This window comes from Lytechinus pictus, chromosome 7 (assembly GCF_037042905.1).
Source record: "Lytechinus pictus isolate F3 Inbred chromosome 7, Lp3.0, whole genome shotgun sequence".
NCBI lineage: Eukaryota > Metazoa > Echinodermata > Echinoidea > Temnopleuroida > Toxopneustidae > Lytechinus > Lytechinus pictus.
Window position 1 is genome coordinate 47,938,231 of NC_087251.1, and position 20,939 is coordinate 47,959,169.

A 20,939-nucleotide genomic window follows, 5' to 3' on the forward strand; every position below is an offset into this window, starting at 1 on the left:
TTCTGTGACAAAAAGACTACCACGAAATCACAACAAATTATGTGGAACGGCCTTCCATACTATCACGGAGGTCTAGCTGACCGGCCCGGCCGGCCGGCGAACCGCCGGTCGGCCTCTCAAAAGGCTTCAGCAGTAGCAACAGCAGCAGCTCACCCTCTTCTCTACCGCCCAGGCTCGCGCTCTGCACCGCCAAACACGCGGCGTCCGTTACAAAAATATACCGTACTCGTTCGGCCGTAGCCGCCCTAGTTTAGGCCTGGCTAGCTATATGTACCGTACGTAGCTAGCTATCGCCTGGCATTGAATGTTTTCCTGGGATCGGCAACCTGCGTCTGGCGCTTACTGGAGAATGGCCCTGCAGAGGAACAACAGAGTTAGTTCGAAATGTATAGAATCCCTTAAGAACATGAAGAATGGATTTTCAGAAAGGAAAGATGTGCCTTCGAGGTTGGGCGAATCAAAGTCAAACATGTCAAACTCAGAGTCAAAGTTTAATCATGAGGTTGGTATTGCCTGTTTGTTTTCAATTTCAATTTTCATTCTTCTGATCAGTGGCGTACCCGGTAGGTACCCATGACATGTTCATTGAATGAGTGGGCGTACCTAGTCCTAGGATTTTCCAAAGGGGGGGGGGGGCAAATTCGTGACAAGCAAAAAAAAAAAAGGTCTTCAAGTTCAAGTTTTCTTGATGCCGATGTGTGAATTAGGGAAGGTTTTTCTTCGGCTGATGGTCATTTTCCGACTTCACAAATGTGTCGCATATCGCCCTCAAAGCTTAAACGCAAGGTGATGTTGGACTAAACAAAATGAGTCATAATTTTTCTCGAGTTTGAGCGTTAATAATGACCCCTTTGAAAATTTTGTTTGATATAATGAATAACAAATGTTGCATTCAACTTGTGCAGTGAGGTGAAAACTGAAATGAATGGGTCGACCGGATTGAGCTCTGTGTGTGTCTCGACTCTAGAGTTAATAATGACCAAACTCGAGTTTGAGCATTAATAATGACCCCTTTGAAAATTTTGTTTGATATAATGAATAACAAATGTTGCATTCAACTTGTGCAGTGAGGTGAAATGAATGGGTCGACCGGATTGAGCTCTGTGTGTGTCTCTAGAGTCTAGTGCAGTGGTCACCGGTATAGCGGTAGAACATTTATAAGCGCTGGGAATCTGCACGTGGCGTGTGTGTTGTACGTGTGTGCATGTATACAATTACAATTCATTTGCAATCATCGTGTGAAGCCAAAGGAGACAAAGGGGGTATGTTAGCCCCTCATATATTTTTTTACAGCAAATGGGTTACATCAGGGATGGAAGGGGTATATCTCTTTTCAAATAAAGTATCTTTACACCAGGGGCGGATCCAGGATTTTATGAAGGGGGGGGGGGGCACATTTCCCCTAGGAAAATTTTACAAGCAAAAAAAAAGTCCTTATCAAAGGGGGGGGGGGCACGCTATTGTGTTTTAACTGCATTTTTACATTAAAAATTTTAATTGTGCCTCTCAGGGGGGGGGGGGGACGAGCCGGCTGTGCCCCCTGCATCCGCCAGTGCTTGACACCAGAGGTTATAATTAGGTATACCCCCTCCCCTTTTAAATGTTTCATTTCATGCAAGTAAAATATTTTCATGCCCCACTTAGAAATTTAAGGAAGCCTATATAGTTGCAGAAATGCCTCCTGTATACATGCATGACCAGGGGAAGATCCAGGGGGGGGCACATCCAACCCCTCCCCTCCTTGAGAGCCATTATCAAAATTGTTAATGTAAATTGCTGCTTTTACACGTGTGCCCCCCTTTGAAAGTCAGCATAGGAATATTTTTTTTTGCTTTTCAAATTTTACCTGGATGAAATGAAATGCATTTTTAGGTGAAAACATTTTTATTTTTGCTTGTCAAATTTTCCTTCCAAAAAGGAAAATGAGCCCCCCCCCCTTGGAAAATCCTGGATCCGCCCCTGCACAATGACCATGTGATAATTCTTATTCTTAATAGTACAATTATCACGGATCCAGGGATGGAGGAACTGGGGCACCCCCAAGATAGACATTTCGGAGAAGCTCAGAAAGAGCAGTTGATCTGTTCTTGACCCTTTCAAGAATTTCATTTTTTTTTACTCCTCACACCCCCTCCCCCTTCATGCAGGTACATGTATATCCTGGACCTGCCTCTACTTTGCAGTCTTTGAACAAAAAAAGCTTACACAGCTTGTAATACACAGTCATACACACAATTACATTTCATTATTGCTCTCCCCCCTCCTCAAGCCTGAATCTCCCCACTTTGTACAATGCACATTCAGCCACTCTCGTGATCACATGACACGCACACACTGGCGTAAATCCGTGTTGATGGGTGGGGGGGATGACTGAAATATTTTGGCATTTTTTTGCAATCATGTTTCAGATATGCAAGGAATTGTCATTGATATGTCCACAGTGGCGTACCGTGGGTCACGGCATTGGGGAGGGGGGGGGGCACCAGCAAAATTTTGAATCACTAAGTGAGTGCGCTAGTGAGCGCGCGAAGCGCGCTAAGTTGCCAGTTATACTGACCTAATAGAGACATTTTAAGGACAATGTCATTAAACGGATATGTATCTCACTGATCAAATAATGCGAGCGCGAAGCGCGAGCTGACATTTTTTTATATTCACACCTAAAAAGGGACAATATAATCAAACTTGTGTAATCATGTTAGGTACCTGTCTCGCTAAACAATGCGAGCGCGAAGCGCGAGCTGAAAACTTAGATAATTCAAACCTGAAGTGGGACATTCTAAGGTTTCTTTGTATAGGAATTAACTAGGACCATACGTATTTCATTAACCAAATGATGCGAGCGCGAAGCGCGAGCTGAAAATTTTTGATATTCAGATCAGAAGAAGGGACATTTTAAGGACTGATTTTAGGACTACATGAAGAGCAGACATATCTCACCAATCCACTAATGCGAACGTAATCACGGACAGGAAATGTTTCATATATACGAAGACCTTAACATGGGGCAATCACTTTTGAGTCATGAAAAAGAAGCATATGTCACTACATTAAACAATGATAACTCAAGTGCTAGGAAATATATTTGGTTTATATTGACTTGAAAACGGGATATTTTAGTACAACAGGATTATATATCTCGTTAAACAGACAATGCGAGCACCAGGAACAATAAAAAAATGTTTCATAAAGTTGTAATGTAACATAATATAATATAACATTATAATGAATAATATTTTCTTCTTTCCCACTACGTTTCTCTTCCTTTCTCCCTTTTTTCTCCTTTTCCCCCTTTCCCCGTTTTTTTTGTCAGCCGATGGGGGGGGGGGGATGTGCCCCCCATGCCCCCCGTAGTTACGCCACTGTATGTCCATATGGCAAATACCCCTCCAATATTATTATCTTTTTTTTACCTCATGATGGTTTAATGGTTTTATTAGAGATTACATTTAAAAAAATTTGACATTCCATCTTAATCCCTTCCCAAAGACCCCAACATTGATGAATTGGAAGAAACAGGGGTTTCTCTTCAATGTTATAATAAGGACATAAGTATTTCGTTTGGAAATGGTGAAATGGCTCTTTATTTGCATTTTATGATTCAATAATATTGTTTTATTTGTTAAGCGGTATTTTAGGAAGAATTTTCACCAATAAAACAATTATCTCTTGTGATTTTTTTTTTCATTTCTTTCGTAAAAAGTGGGGGGGATGTTTGTACAGTAGGCGAGCGGCAAGAGGCCAAAATTTGGGACTTTAATCCCCCCGACTGGATCAAAGCAAAAACATGCATTATTTTAAAGGAAATTTTCTGAATTTTTCAGAACTGAGAATTAAAAGTGTCGCAGAGTGTAGCTTCACCATGGAAACCAGCCTTGAATAGGCCACGCCCATTTTTGTGATAAATGCAAAGCAGTAACTTATTATTTATATTTGTTAATTAATTACACTAATTTATATATAAATACAGAATTTACAAGGTTAAAATCACTACAGATTGAATGATATGATAACGCCTAGCAACCAAATATATATTTCATAATATTTGATTTAAAAACTGTTGCCTAGCAATTTTATTTTCCCTAGCAACCATATTCACTTTTCAATATTCTCTTATTTTTTTAATCAGATTAATTCATTTTTTCATTTTTTTAAGTTTTTTATTTGTAAAAGCTAATGAAGAAGATGAATTTTGATGAAAAAGTGATAAAAGAGGAAGACTAGGGTGTATAATGCATTCATGATCATGAAAAATTACATTTTTGCCTTGTTTGAATAACCCTTGCATGTGACTGATATCACTAATAATTTATTGGTGTGTGTTTACGACTATACGCATCATTTAATGGATTTTATAATATTGTTATAAATCATGCTTAGATACCCTGCTGTGTCATGTCATCTGTTCTAATCTAACTAATTGAGTATTCATATATTTTTTGTTACCTATGGAAACCATTTTTTGTTGCCTAGCAACAGTATTTTCCCTAGCAACCATCACTTTTTGGCGATATTTCAAGCCTGTAACCTCCCCAAAATCCCTGTTTTTTGGTACTCAAAATGCATCTGATACTATTCTAAGCATATATCGTGGTGATGACAATTAATTTTACACATCTGGCCAGGCAGTTTGCATATTGAGAGAGGGCATGGCTGTATGAAGAAGATTTTTCCTTGGGGTGGCTGACGACAAAAAAATGTCAAAGAAACAAAGCGAGGGAGCGAAGCTACTGAGTTTGGCAAGAGGCGCTTTTTCATAGTAAATTGAAGGATATTATGCACACTTTGGGTGAATTTTGTGAAAACTTTTAGTTTAAAAATTTAACTTTTCGCTGCATACGGCAATGGGAGAGGAAATAGGTATTATTAACAATATCATTTAGGTTGTTATTTGGAACATTTTATTATACAACATTTATTAGGAAGGGTAATACATATCCAAGACCAACCAATAAAGTGTAAAGTGTCTGCAATATGAAAACGAAATTATTTATCAGTATGGCATATATAATTCCTAAACTGTAGTGATTGTGAACTCAAATGCTTATTACTTTATGCAGGAACCTACTTAATTATGTAAATCACAATGATCTATCAAAGTTTCTAACTGCAATTCTGGCAATTTTCCTGTGTAATTGCGAGTTTTTTTATATTTTTTATTATTATTCCAATGCATCCATGGGCAATGGGGCAATTAACACAATAGTCTACTTGCAGACCTTCAAGCAGGATTGCTGGTTTATCTGCACAACCTGGTGAAAAAAAGCTTTTCAATGATCACCTGCCGTGATTTAAACATAGATCAAGAGATCCTCAGTATGTCGTACATGTATCAAGTAGACAACAAAAATTACTCCAATCTGTGCATGTTGCTCACTAGAACCGGTTAGTCCCTGGACATTCTATATGGGCATTACTGATTCCAGCAGTTAATTAGCAGGTCGAATATCTGTTCAAGTATAATTAATTAAGAGGAGGCCCTATTACTGTCTCATCAAGCTAACGGGCAAAGTCCTAACCATTGAAGTTATGAGTATTTCTTTAAGTTCTTTCTATAAACCTCCTAACCAATCTTTCTCCCTTACTCGAGAAGCCACCTCCGATCTGGGAAATGTTATTATTAGGGATTTCAACAGTCACAGCATTATCTGGGGGTATGGAGAAACCCCGGGAGAAACCAACGAGATGGAGAACTTGTGGAGAACTGGTCACATGCAAATTAGATTGAATCACCCGACAAAATTTGAGAAAGTTGTGCTTGACCCTCTCCCGCACACTCAACATCGACCGATTGGGCTGAAGGTGAATGCAGCCATCACTCCACGCACAGTTCCTTTTCACAGACGTTTCACCCTGAAGAAAGCAATCTGGGAGCAGTTTGTCATAGATCCGAATACCTATCCACAGAATCTTCCAGCACTCCCTACGACATTAAGACACATTTGGAAAGCTGTTGAAGGAGTCATCACAGAAAAATATTCCACGAGGATGCCGTACAAACTATTCTCCGGGCTTGACGGATGACGAAGCTGCTGTGCAATAATTAAAGGAGCTTTGAGAATTACCCCTTTGGTGCCGATACACTTGAATGTGGGGGAACATTGACAATTGTCATTATGGATCCCAGTAAAAAAAGAAATTGACAGTAATTAAATAAATCAATGGATATGACTCACTACAGCAGAAAAGCCGGGGAAAATAATTTGGATCCTTGAAAACGACTATGCGAGTCTCAAACTATACCCCTAGTGACCACCGACCAAATGGCCTACTATCTTCTTGTGTACAAGGTATCCATATTTATTGCCCGCGAAGGGCCAACCTCCCTAAAAGTGCAGAGACAGCCTCCCAACTAAGAGTCATTTGAAACCACAAGACCATTCAGCATGAACGTCTTGTCTGCTTGTGCTGTGCTATCAAAGAAAATAATGAAGAGCAACAAGGCACCTGGATTAGATGTCCTCTGTGAGCAGATCACACTTCTTGAACCTGTTGCAGCCCAATGGCTGCTGACATGTTAAACCACTGTTTGCATGAAAAAATAAAACAACGGCAAGAGGAAATTGAGGGTAGTTGCCTAACTAGAGCCAGGTAAAGACCTAATCAGCCCAAGGAGTTACAGCTAGAACAATCTCTCTACTCTGTCACACATACAAGCCCTTTGAAAGGCTCCTGATCAAACGCATTGCTCCCTTTGTGACTGAGTTCCTCATTCAAGTATGCAAGATTCAGGCCAGGAAAGTCCTTTACTGAATCTGATTCAGTACATCAGATGGTTTGAGGAAGGTCTGAAAACTAGAGCAGCCATTGTTGACTTCTCCGCAGCTTATATAACAGTTGATCATAGGGTAGGCCTACTTACGAGGAAAGTCATTGTGATGACAAAAGACGTCAAGTTGACAAGGCTAATTCAGAACATTCCCTCAAACCGGTTGTTTGTGAATCTCAATGGTTCCAGCAGCAAATGGTGGAGGCAGAAAATGGTCCCCCACAAAGAAGTGTCATTGCCCAAATACACAAACTACCAACTAATTCACCCAAACACCAAGAGCTACCAATGATTATGAACTGTACATTGCCTCACAGAAGCAGTCATTTGAAGAGGTGGAAAAAACATTCAGCGATCCTCTGGCGTATCTGGCTCTTTACTATAAAGAGAACATCCAACTTAGCTTCTCCCACCTTGACGATAGAAATGCAGACCGTAAACTGATGGTCAGATGGTGTTGAAACTTGAAAATGAATGAATCACACCCCCTCACACCAGCAAGCTTGCCTACCTTGACGTCACTCTTGCATACAAAGAATATGTTGCCAAGACAAAGGCAAAAGCTGGAGAAAGGAACAACATCAATAAGAGGCTTGCTAGCACGATATGGGGAGCTGATGACAAACCATCCGTTCAACAGCTCTGCTGTATTCTACGAGTTTAACCCAGTCCTGAATGCTGCTTGCAGAGCAATTTCCGACTGTCTGCTACCAAAAAGAGTAAATGATCTTTACCTATATTGTGTGACACAGTCCCCCACACATAGAGGTATCAGCACAGGTGGACAAAAAAAAATCCTTCTTCTTTCACTCTTTAACTCTGAATCCGCCAAAAAGAGACTCGAATCAAGACAGTTTCATTCACTTGACTGAATCCATTAATGGCTATGCACACAGCCAAAGGATCCCCCTATGGTCAAACCACCTCTAGTCTGTGACGCAAAAGCTTTCCATGTGACCTAGCGAATCTGGCCCCCAGGTACAAGTGACGAATGGCCATCCTGGCTATGTCTCAATTGCCTATGGTCTGGAACAGGAAGGTGCAAAGTCCTTAATATGCAGTTCGGGGCTACACTGAGCAGGGATGCAGACACTATCTACGACTGAGGAGAGGATCAGACAGTGCATCACCTTTTGGTCTGCCCCCCCCCCTCCCTCCTAACAGAGCCGTGCGCTGCCAAAGATCTGGAGTCGTTCAACCCAAAAGCCAGATCTTGCTTGAACCCTCTACTACACATGACTTGTGTAGTGACCCGAGAAGATGGACACAGAGCAAATATTGCCGTTTAAAATCATGCAGTATACTATGACCAAATGGGAGCCTAGGTGTGCAGGAGTCTAGGTCTCCAAAACGTGGCTTTTTATGTGGGTGTGTAGATATAAGGTAAGATTGTTAGCATCGAATATCTTTGCTCTTTCACTGTCAAATCGTAATTTCACCTTAAAACACTAACAATCAGAATATAGGCACCGTTTTCAGCAAAGTTTTAGCCTAATTAACCGACAACCCCATCAGGAACCAATCAAGTCCCTGCCCCCTCCCCCTTCCAAATGTCAGATTACCATAAATAGGTGTCTTCTACCAGTCAGATAATTAATGACACACTTCTTGTTAGTTCATTAAAGATGTCATGTCCTGTTAATGGTACAAGATCTACATGTAGCTTTCCTGTGAAAAGATTCTAGTGCAGTGGCAAAGGCAGTGGCAGTTCATAGCTCTGGTAGGAGGGAGCAGACACAAAAATGTTGTATCCTATGATCATCCTTACAGTTGCAGGTAGTTTCTTTATCCCTATTGTAGCCCCATAGGCGATTTAAACAAGATCAGGTAGGCCATTCTTCACTTGGACCTGGAGAGTGATGTACTAAGTCCATAGGTGAGATTGTGCATCACAGACTGGAGATTGTGAGACCAGAGGGTGACGCTTTCATGCGTGCAGAGTCATCATGCATGTCAAGGGATTCTGTTGAGCGGAGAAAACTGTGTCTAGATTTGAGTCTCTTGGCAGGTTCATGGTTGACGAGTGGAATACTATCCTCTTGATTGTTATTTTCTTTCTTCTGTGCTGATGACTTCTCTTCTGATGTACGATGGGGCAATAATACAGAGAAGGTAAAGATTAATCACTTCTGTTAGTCGCAAACAGCCAGTGATGGCTCTGCAAGCTCCATTTAAGACTTGTCACCAAGGACTGCGTACTCAGCAGTGGAGAAGCATAGAGCAAGAGCTGTGGTACAGATAGATTTGGCATCTCTCAATTCCCCATCTGTTTCCCAGCTTCTTCAGAATGATATTCCTTCCTCCAAATTTTGCATTTGTTTTGGAAGCATGTTCTTTTTATGAAAAAGAACGGTCTAGAATGACGCCAAGATAGGTTGACTTGTTACCATCTGATCCTCAGTTTTTTATCTGCTCTCTGTTTTTAAGGTGGAATACACTAAGTTGGGGGTCTTTCTGGATTGGCTCAGAGATGATTTATAGCACAGTAAGGAATTAGACTTGCCAGATCATCACTTTGGCACACAAAGGAGTAATTATTTAGAGATTATTGCACAGTTCAATGTTTTCCCACTCCATTAAAGTAGTGATACAAAATTATGGCTGTAATTTAGATTTTCCAGCCTTATTATTTGAACTAATCATCATTACAAATACAGATTAGTATGTTTTACCAATACTGTAGGGGTATCATCCCAATTACATCAGTTTTAGATATATTCTTAGACATATTTCTTATACCATGGATGTCTTTAAATATTTATATTGATCTAAATCTCCATGGAACGAACAGTAGCGTTAGTGTAAGCCCTACATTAGTGGCATGTGTACCTGTTTTTTCCGAAGCTTTGTCAATGTCCTTTACATATGTATGCATGGTGAGGGGAATCCTTGTCTTTTCTTTCAGATATATTTTCTTAAACTGAGTATTTAAGGCATCAGTTTTTAAGAGCACGAGTCACTGACACTATCGATGTGGCAGAAAATACATGAAGGACAACATCAAAGACCACTTAAGTTGATATGCCTCCTCTCTATATATTCAGGGACTTTTCTTGTATGCCCTTCCCTGGTTGTCTCTATTCTGCAGATGTGTGCAAACATCATGACATATTACATAATGACACTTAGACATAGAAAACACCTCCCAATTTAGTAAGCCTTTCTATCCTTAAAGGACAAGTCCACCTCAACAAAAAGTTGATTTGAAAAAGAGGAGAAAAATCTAACTAGCAAAACACTGAAAATTTCATCAAAATCGGATGTAAAATAAGAAAGTTATGACATTTTAAAGTTTTGCTTAATTTCACAAAACAGTTTTATGCACATCCTTGTCAGTATGCAAATTAGCAGACTGATGACGTCACCCACTCACTATTTCTTTTGTATTTTATTATATGAAATATGAAATATTCTAATTTCTCCTCCTTTTCAAGTGAAACAAACTTTTATTTTTCCCTCAACATGTGGAATTACCATTATTTTAACAGTTTATGGTTAAGTTAAGATGGTGCTTATTGTCAAATCTGTAAAAATTGAAAGATTGTATTATTCAAACAATAAAAAACAAAAGAAATAGTGAGTGGTGGACATCATCGACTCTCTCATTTGCATATCGCTGAGTTGTGCATTTAACTGTTTTGTGAAAAATAAGCGAAACTTAAAAATGTCATAACTTTCTTATTTTACATCCGATTTCGATGAAATTTGCAGCGTTATGTTTGTTTGATTTTTCTCTATCGATTCAGATCAACAATTTTCTTGGGTGGACTTGACCTTTAATGGTTTTCTTGTCATTTTCTTGGCCTAATCAGGAATGATAGCTCAGTCGGTAGAGCGGGGGTTTCGGATTCCGGTGACCTGAATTTGATTCTCACTTGGTACATTAGTGCTCTTTAGTAAGGCGCATCCTCATTACCAGGTCTCGGAGAGGACATTAAGCTGTCCGTCCTCTGGTTGTTTGCTTACAAACATTCATGCTTTCATAGCAATCAGGTAAACAACCACCATATATGAAGGCCTAAGATCCCAAGTTTCCATACTTTCATCCCTCTGATTTCTTGACAGTTATCAGATTGAAAGTGACATCATAAGTTCCCTGTGATTAAACTTCTGACACTTATTAATAGTATTCAACAGAAACTTGTCGAACTCACAGCTTTGGCATTTTGGGGCTACAGCCGCCACACAGACACAAACTTGGAAGTTGGACATGCTTGGGTGGCTAGGTATTATTTGACAAAACACATCCATTTGTTAACCATTCCATATTCACTTGAGGAATATGCAGCCAAGAGCTAAAAAATATCTTATGTACCCAGCTATTAATCCTCCAAACCATATTGATCTCTTTATGTCTTCAACATTTACATATCTCTTTGTCACTCTGCTCTTTTTGTATGATTAAGTTTTAATACCATGCTCATCGTACTGTTAAGAATTTGTAGACAAGCAATATACAAACAAGGATAAATGATTTTTTTTTAGAAATGAAAGAAATTAAGTGGTGTCCTTTAATTTACCATTGCCAGTATGCATGTAGGCATATTATTTAAAGGGATGGTCCAGGCCGGAGATATTTCTATCTAAATAAATAGAGTAAAATTCACAAAGCAAAATGCTGAAAATTTGATCAAAATCGGATAATAAATAACAAAGTTATTGAATTTTAAAGATTTGCATTATTCCGGTAAAACAGTTCTAGGCATGTCTTTATGAATATTCATTAGGTGGGCTGATGATGTCATATCCCTACTTGATCTTTTGTATTTTGTTACATGAAATTAGGTTTATTTAAAATATTTCTACCAAGAAACAATTGGATTGACAACTGACTAAATACATTAGTTATTTATTGCCGCAACTTATTTCATCATATTGCAGACACATCATGTACGCATGTATGAAATAAGGAAACATTTATGATTTCATGTACTAAACTAAGAAAAAGGAAAGTGGGGATGTGACATCATCAGCCCACCTAATGAATATTAATGACGATGTGCATATAACTGTTTTCACAATATATTGATAAACTTTAAAATTCAATAACTTTATTATTTAGATATTTACAGCCTGGACCATCCCTTTACAAATGGTACTGTACACTTTAAAGTGGATTATTTTCCTCAAGATTGTTTAAGGGAAAAATGCATCGTTGCTAAGGTAAATAGTGTTGCTAGGCAATGGAATTGTGTCAGTAGATGATGGTAAATTCCTGAATACTGTTTAACAAACTATCACATGTTAATTTTCTCAATATTTTTACTCTAAGGCACAACTTCCTCAGCACATTTGACCGAGATGAAGAGTGGTAACATAGCCATTGCTAGGGAATATTGTTACTAGGCAACACATTTGTCTCCATGGAAACTAAAAAATAGTCAGTTTGTTGAATGATTGTTGAAAATGAGGTTGTAGGCATCTAAATGATAATTGTGTCAGTATCATTGCTCATAATGAACTATTTTTACACAGATTTGTCCAGGGAGGAGAGTGTTATCATAGTCGTTGCTATGGAAAATAGTCGTTGCTAGGCAATGAATTGGTATCCATGGGTAATGTGAAATGGTAATTTTGTTGTTGTTATATTGAAGAAAAGATACTGCATGTTAATTGATCAGGTATTATTAACTCAATCCATTTTTTCACCACAAAATAGTATAAAGTATGTGACTTGTACGTACGTGTATCAATGTAGTCAAAAATGAACAATAATATGGCGATTTGTACGATAGAAGGGGGTGTGTTAAGTAAAGCTTAGCAAATTTATTTGAGGTTCGCAATAATCAAAATGGGTTTTTTTAGTTCTTTTTATTATTTTTCAATAATACTTTATAGAATTTCATAGGTGTAACTTATTAGGTTTAATCTAACCTAGTTAAAAAGTTAAAAGTTAGGTTTGAAATGGAAAAATAAGTGGTTAACTTAATAAGCTAACTGGTTGCTAAGGAAAGTTATGTTGCTAGGCAACAATTTCTGAGAAAATGTTCATAAAATTCATGCTAAGTTGTTATTCAGTAATCCTTATTAAAATATATAGTGGAACTATCCTTTAAAAATAAGAAAAAATACCTGATAATTTAAATTAATGAGTAAAAAATCAATATTCACGATAAATATTCAATAAGTATTTAAAATGGGCGTGGCTTAATCAAGGCCGGTTTCCATAGTGATGCTACACATTACGTCACTTCTAATGCCCAATTCCGAAAAATTCAGAAAATTTCCTTTCATTTGATGTATGATTTTGCTTTGATCCAGCCGGGGGGATTAAAGTCAAGAAATAAGCCACTTTTTGGCTTCTGGCCGCTCACCTACAGGCCATCCCCCCCTCCTCGAAAAGTGGGGGGGATATATCCCCCCCATCCCCCCCGGGATTTACGCCAGTGCACGCACACACACAGCATCCACATATCATTCAGCATTGCTGGAGTCATATAGAGGTACATGTACAGTGCAACTTGCAAATAAGTGTAGGGAGTAGTGAGAGCCAATTATAATCTCATAAATATGCTCCCCTCCCCCATTTCTCCGCCAATCTCATGATATGGTAACAAAAATTTACAAGATTGTAGAAAAATGGCATTAACTACTTGATTGTAGAGGTAAACTTCACTGAATGTATTTATCACAAAAAAATGTCAGGCATCACATTTTTTTGGGCGTTTCTATTGCAAAGACCTTTCATTTGATGTGTCATTCGCCAATATTTACTTTTATCTTAATTTATGGGTAATATATAGCTAACATATAAAGTGAACAACTTTCCCTTTGGTCAAATAGAAAGAATCTATAGACCTCTCTACTATAGATCTAGTCTATAAAATACCATGAAATGTATATTTTTGCTCTTTATTAGATGGGTGATACAAACTCTTGTATTCTTTTAAATCTGTATTACAATTTTACATGCCCTCCTAAACTAAAGAAGGAATAAACATGTATGATCTACTGATACTAGATACATGTAGATCTAGGCCCTAACATTAGATGTGAGAAAAGACTTGAGGCGGTTTATAGATCAATATAGAAAAGAAATGGGAAAGTTGTCATATATTTGGCACATGCACTTTACCCTTGTGACACACACTTCACCAAGTTCTGCAAGAACCTTCAGGATTGAAGGAAGCAGACTGCACAGTAACCCAGGGAACTCTGGCCCACGAAGCAAAATGTTAGGGAATATATAAAAAAACATATTGAAAAAGATTACAACTATTGAACTCATATTTTTTTGCGAAATCCAAAGAATAAAAAGAAGGCTTCAAATTTTAGAATCTTAGTGTCTAGACACCCTAGCCCCCCCTCCCCCATACATGTGGATCAATATGTCGATCACTTAAATACAATTGATCCAATCATTCGTAACTCTATGGAAATCCATCAGTGTCATAATTTTTTCTTCAGGAAATTTGCGAAATGTCCTTTGTAAACACAGGCAAACACACCAAATTATCAAGAAAACAATGAATTTATGAATATACATCATATCTAGAAAACATTTTGAACTATCATGCATTTTAGATGTTGACCATGCTGGCTTTTCATAGTTGAGATTGATCAGATCAATGGCAACTCTTTGTAAGACGGGGCCCAGGTGTTGGAATTCTGAGTCTAGATGAAAAGCCAATGGTCAAAGTAGTTCAATGGTTTCCACACAGTTGGCCTATTATAGAAAGAGTTAATACAGATTTTAAATATTTGTGGTGTGTCGGGAGATGACCCAAAAATACAGGTCAAGTTTCAATTTGGAGTGTGCAGTTTAAAGGAAACTGAGTAAAGCATTTACTTTAATATTCAATCTGGTTTCTAGCCAATAACGTTGATGAAATTGGAGGGATTTTAGATATTGTTAAGCGAGATTACACTGGAATGCAGATTAAGCTTGAGTTCGGAGTCTGCCAGTTTAAACTTTAATACAAAAATTCCACTTGTTTCTCATTTTTCAGACAATTGGAAGCCATTTTGAAGAATCATTTGAGGAAGCTACGTTGTTGACTGCTTTCCTGACCTATCTCAGTTATCTCATCTTGGCTCTGGTAGGTTATGTCCAAGATACGCTTAGAGATATTGGACTTGCCAAAAGCCTTGCAGCTCAAGAATGTAGTAAGCTTAAGGTATGTTAATCACTTGTTATTACTTGTATTGTAATTATATACAGAAAGTAAAGAGAGAAGCACAATCTCAATGACAAAAATTACACAAAATTTATGAATGCTAGTTGATATTGTGTAGAACTGCCAAATATTTGTATGATCAAATGTACTTTTTTTATTTTTCTGACAATTTGACCAAATATATTATTAAAATAGAAGTTCTTGGCATTTAAATAATGCACACCTGTGGGGCATAATCACCTGCAATTTAGTATAATTGTATCTACGTATGCATGTGATATATTGTAATATGTAATGTTTTTATTACAAATTATGTTTATAATGTGAGCAAAACGAATTTCCGTGTGGACAATAAAATAGAATTAAATTGTATTGTATGTACATATAGGTGCTAAAAAACTATCAGAAAGTCTCCAGCCAAGGTTCTCTGAAATGATTCAGTAATCTAATCTTTAGAATAAAGATTTAGGAATTTGACTTCAATAAAGATGTCTTATTAAAGTAGTGTTGTTTTCTTGTATATTTTTGTTCTTCTGGAATTATAATCAATTATCTAATACCAAAAGAAGACTCCAGATTTTGTTTAAGGCCATTTCTTGCTAAGAATTTCAGATCTAGAACTTCTACAGCACAATATATAGTGTATGCTTTCAACAAGGTTTGGAATGGTTCTTATTCCTAAGGGGATGGCCAAAGTGTCAGGCAGGGTTGGGCGGTAAATACCGTCCGGTAAATAAGATGGGCGTTCGGTAAATATGTAAAAAACGGGAAATATGATTTATAATTTTTTTTTTTCAATAATTTTAGTTGTTTTTAACCTCAACAAATGAAAATAGTGTTCTGAAATAATTAGAATCACAAAACTCATAGTAGAAACACACAAACAGATAAAATCAATACTGCATACACGTACATACCCAAACACACATAGGATCTAAGTCCACACATACGTACACAAACTCAAATTATGTTCCTGGAAATTGAATAATCATATTAAAACATAAACAAATATTTCTCCCGGGGTTTAACTTTTTACGTGCCATTGTATCTCATTACAATATGATTTTTGTTTTTAAGTGTGAATAAAGCTCAGTATTCTACTGTATGTAAGGAGTTTTAGTGTGTACATGTATCAGTGTGTACTAGTGGTTGCTGGTTTTGAATTTTGATATTGCTTACAGAAAAAGATCTTTTCATAGCCTAAAAAATTACACAACTCGGATTATGCCATTTTTAATGTTGTAATTCTTTTAATATAACTTTTAAAAGAAGTTTAACAAACAAAGCAAACACAAAAATTAAAAAGCATAACTTATACAAATGTACACAAAAGTGGAAAGAGGTGTCAAAAGTTGTTTCCTTTAAGAAATATAAAATGAATACAATAACAACATAATTGACATACAAGGCGGGGTAAGTTGTGACACTTTTTGCACTTTGCATGATAGAATTGATATGACTAATAATATTGTAGAAATAAGTACCTTGCCTTTAAATATGATTCTTGGGAAATCTTTTTCACCTATATACAACTTTCTACCCCCACACTGAAAGTCGTTGTGACCTTTGAAAAAAACAATGTCAAGTGGCACAACTTGCCCCATCTATGGGGTAAGTTGTGCCACCTTCGAGGGTAAGTTGAGCCACAAAAACTATGTACAAAATGTATGCGGGAAGAACCAGCATGTCAATGTTTTATTTAAAGTCTTTTCACTTGCTAATTCTCTAAAAATACCAACATTCTCTAAAAGTAAAAGAACTGTCATGTGAATTTGCTCTTTTCTGTCTGCATATCGATGGCTTTTTAAGGTTTTATTGTGTTTTTGTTTACATTACCATAAGAATTACCATGGCTCAACTTGCCCCATGTTTGCTGGCTCAACTTACCCCAGTCCGAACTTAATGCGATAATTTCGCATCCACACATTTCTTATGTATCCATCATGTAAAAGACTGTGACAAGAATGAAGATCCATACCTGGACTGACAATGTTGTTCTTATGCTTTATTATATGTAAAGAAGTGTGTGTGTAAAAAACACTTATCTATTTCACACCCTTTTTTACTTTTTTGGCTGAAATGTGTATTTTTCCCTCTAAAAATATACTTTTTGTTTCAAAGTTGAAAAGAATGTGGTGGGGTTAATGGTTATGTAATGGGTCATCAATACATGACACCACCACATTGTCTGACTCATTCATTATTGGCCTGGGGCGGTGGCTCAACTTGCCCCTATGCTCAACTTACCCCGCCTTCCCCTACATGTAGGTATTCATGAATATGGTAATTATTGACTGACTTAATGAAGAACATCATATCTAAATTAGATGTATATTTGGGATCTTTTTAGTATTTTATTGTATTTTTTCCAGCATTTCATGATAACAGACATAGATAACACCCAAACATAAACACACACACACTCACACAAATGGTACACACCAGAGTGCTCACCACCTTTGTTTTTATGTTAAAAATTTGACAATCCTATAGAAAAGTGAGTGGAAAATTATATTTCCCGGTATTTCCCGGTGAAAAGTGGTAAATACCGGAAAAAAGCGGTAAATACCGCTTATTTCCCGGCGTCCGGGAAATAAGCCTCCGAAGCGGGAAATATGCCAACCACACCAGGACCAATTGGAAGGTACTGAGTGGGTGAGTGTGGGCCCAAACATTACATGTATGTATTGTAAAATGAAATAATGACGCAGATCCTTGTTATTTGAGAAATCACCCGCATCTCAAACCATGACATAGTTATGGCCCATCATGACTGTGATGTCATACATGTATACTACAGTGTATCACTGTATGTGTTAATTGAAAATTCAAATTTAATTAATGCCTTGTCACATGCATGGTCTCAACCAATTGATTAAATGGTATCTGCTTTATCTGCTTTATCTGCCAATGAATATTGAACTGCCTTTCTGTAAATGATAATTCATTTAAGGACGTTCCACAGTTATGTTTGTGCGCATCATGATCTGCGCATAATTTACACTCTGCGCGCTGACGTCACAATGGATATGAACTGGTGATTTAATCAGCTGTAGGTAATGTGAGCTGATTTTTCTCCTTATCTGCACAAACTGCAGATCCGATGTGTTATTTTATGAAGCTAATAAAGTGGAATTATTCCATGGACCATTTTTTAAATTCCTCTTCAATTTCAAAATAGTTTCTCCGTAGTGCTGCAAAGTATGATGAATATGACCCCGAGTTTGAATAAATGGAAAAGTGGTTCGGAATTTTTCCTTTTAATAAAGCTTTTGGCGCGTTTTGGGGTGTTTTAACAAGCAAATTTGCTCTAATAAGAGTGCTGATAGTTTGAAAGCAAGCACATGAACCCATAGTTTTTAATGTTTGCACCTCTTAGGTATACCTTCCTCTACAACTTTGCAAAGTTTGGTGAAAATGTTTTGAATAAAGTGCAGCATTTCTTTTACTTCTCAAGTTTGTTATTGAAATTTCACATTTTTGAGGTTGAGTATCTTTCCAGCAATTTCTAAGAACTGAGAGTGTTGTTAGACTTAAATGAGCAAACAATTGACAGCAATATAAATAGATTATCCATCTTATGGATACAATTATTAATCATATTGCAACATTTGATGAAATTTTCATGGATTTTGACTGAGTAATAGAGCTTTAAACTCAATGTTGTGATCTCGTGAGGTCTAAAAATGCCAAATTCTTTTGGATGCACGATTCTTAAGAACATCCATTTGGGTAAACTTTGAAGCTCTATAGCAAAAAATCAAGCACATAGACCCATGTTAATTTTTGCATATTTGGAATATTCAGGTGCTAAAGTATTTATGTGCAAAGTATGATGAAAATGACATGGATTTTCAATGTTTGGGAGTAAGAATACGGAACCATTCGCATTTTAGATGGTATATTAACAGACTTTTGCTTGTTTTCGGCGCATTTTGGGCTGTTTCAAGCCAACTCGCTATACTTTGGACACTGATAATTTGAAAACGAGCACATGGACCCCATAGTTTAAATGTCTTGACTTCTTCAAAATATATTCCTCTACAAATCTAGAGAGTATGATGAAAATGACATGGATTTTGAATGTTTGGGAGCAGGACTATAAGGAACATTCGTATTTTAGACATTTTGGACGGTATTAGACTTTTGCCCGTTTAAGGCGCATTGTAGACTGTTTCAAGCCAACTCTCAACATTTTAGACACTGATAGTTTGATAACGAGCACATGGACCCCATATTTCTAATATTTTAACGTCTTCAATATATATTCCTCTACAAATCTAGAGAGTATGATGAAAATGACATGGATTTTGAGTGTTTGGGAGCAGAACTAAGGAACCATTCGTATTTTCGACATTTTAGACGGTATAATCAGACTTTTACTTGTTTCGGCGCATTTTGGGCTGTTTCAAGCCAACTCGCAATACTTTAGACACTGATAGTTTGATAACTAGCACATGGACCCCATAGTTTAAATATCTTGACTTCTTCAATATATATTCCTTTACAAAGCTAGAGAGTATGATGAAAATGACATGGATTTTGAGTGTTTGGGAGCAGAACTAAGGAACCATTCGTATTTTCGACATTTTAGACGGTATAATCAGACATTTGCATGTTTTCCGCGCATTTTAGGCGATTTTCAAGCCAACATGCAACATTTTGGACACTGATAGTTAAAAAACGAGCACATGGACCCCATATTTTTAATATTTTAATGTCTTTAGAATATATTCTTCTACAAATATGGAGAGTATGATGAAAATTACATGGATTTTGAATGTTTGGAAGCGAAATATGGAACCATTTGCATTTTAGAGTGTATTAAGAGACTTTTGCATGTTTTCGGCGCTTTTTACGCGATTTTCAAGCCAACTTGCAACACTTGGGACACCAATAGTTTAAAAACGAGCACATGGACCCCCTATTTTTAATATTTTAATGTCTTCATAATATATTCTTCTACAAAACTAGATAGTATGATGAAAATGACATGGATTTTGAATGTTTGGGAGCAAAACTACAGTACCATTTGCATTTTAGATGATATTATTTTACTTTTTGCTTGTTTTCGGCGCACTTTAGGCGGATTTCAATATTTTCAAGCCAACTCGCAACAATTTGGACACTGATAGTTTAAAAACGAGCACATGGACCCCATACTTTTAATATTTTAATGCCTTTAGAATATATCCCTCTACAAATCTAGAGATTATGATGAAAATGACATGGATTTCGAATGTTTGGGAGCGAAATATGGAACCATTTGCATTTTAGAGTGTATTAAGAGACTTTTGCATGTTTTCGGCGCTTTTTACGCGATTTTCAAGCCAACTTGCAACACTTGGGACACCAATAGTTTAAAAACGAGCACATGGACCCCCTATTTTTAATATTTTAATGTCTTCATAATATATTCTTCTACAAATCAAATAGTTTTACCAATTAAAAGACTTTCTCTTACTTTGGTATACACTTTGTTATATATCTTGAAAATTTGATGAAGTTTGATGCGGTATACACTGAGTAAAGATGATTTAAACTCATTTGGTGAATTCGTGAAGTCTAAGAGAGGCATGATTATCTTGATTGCGCAAGATTGCATGTCATACAAATACGGCGACTTTGAAGACCCGTAGAAAAAAATAAGCACATGAACCTATACTATTTTTTGCATTTTCATAATTCATAGATACCAAAGTAACTCTCTGCAAAATTTGGTGACAATGACATGGACTTCACTTTAACTGTGGAACGTCCTTAAGAAGTGCTTTATTAATTCACAATGCTTTGTATTGGCTCACAATGTTTGTAAAGTTTCATTTACTTGATCAATATGAGAATCTCTAGTTACACTTGTAGTGTTTGCAGTGCTCTCAAATTTGTCAATATGAACAATGATAGCACTGGAGTAAAGTGAGAAAAAAAGTTTAGAATAAGTGACATACTAAAAGAGCATTTTTTTTCGTTCATTTTTGTCTCGCCTGCATAGCAGAGCGAGACTATAGGCGCCGCTTTTCCGACGGCGGCGGCGTCAACATCAAATCTTAACC

The 20,939-nt window shown here is 37.0% G+C and overlaps 1 protein-coding gene across 1 annotated transcript in view; it reads left to right on the forward strand.

Moving 5' to 3' along the window:
- Positions 1-349: 349 nt before the first annotated feature.
- LOC129264288 (serine palmitoyltransferase 2-like) overlaps positions 350-20,939 on the forward strand; it is a 44,297-nt gene continuing 23,707 nt past the window's right edge. The window contains exons 1-2 of the mRNA XM_064101531.1: positions 350-502; positions 14,719-14,886. Of these exons, the coding sequence (XP_063957601.1) occupies positions 350-502; positions 14,719-14,886 (321 nt within the window). The remainder of the gene's footprint in view (positions 503-14,718; positions 14,887-20,939) is intronic.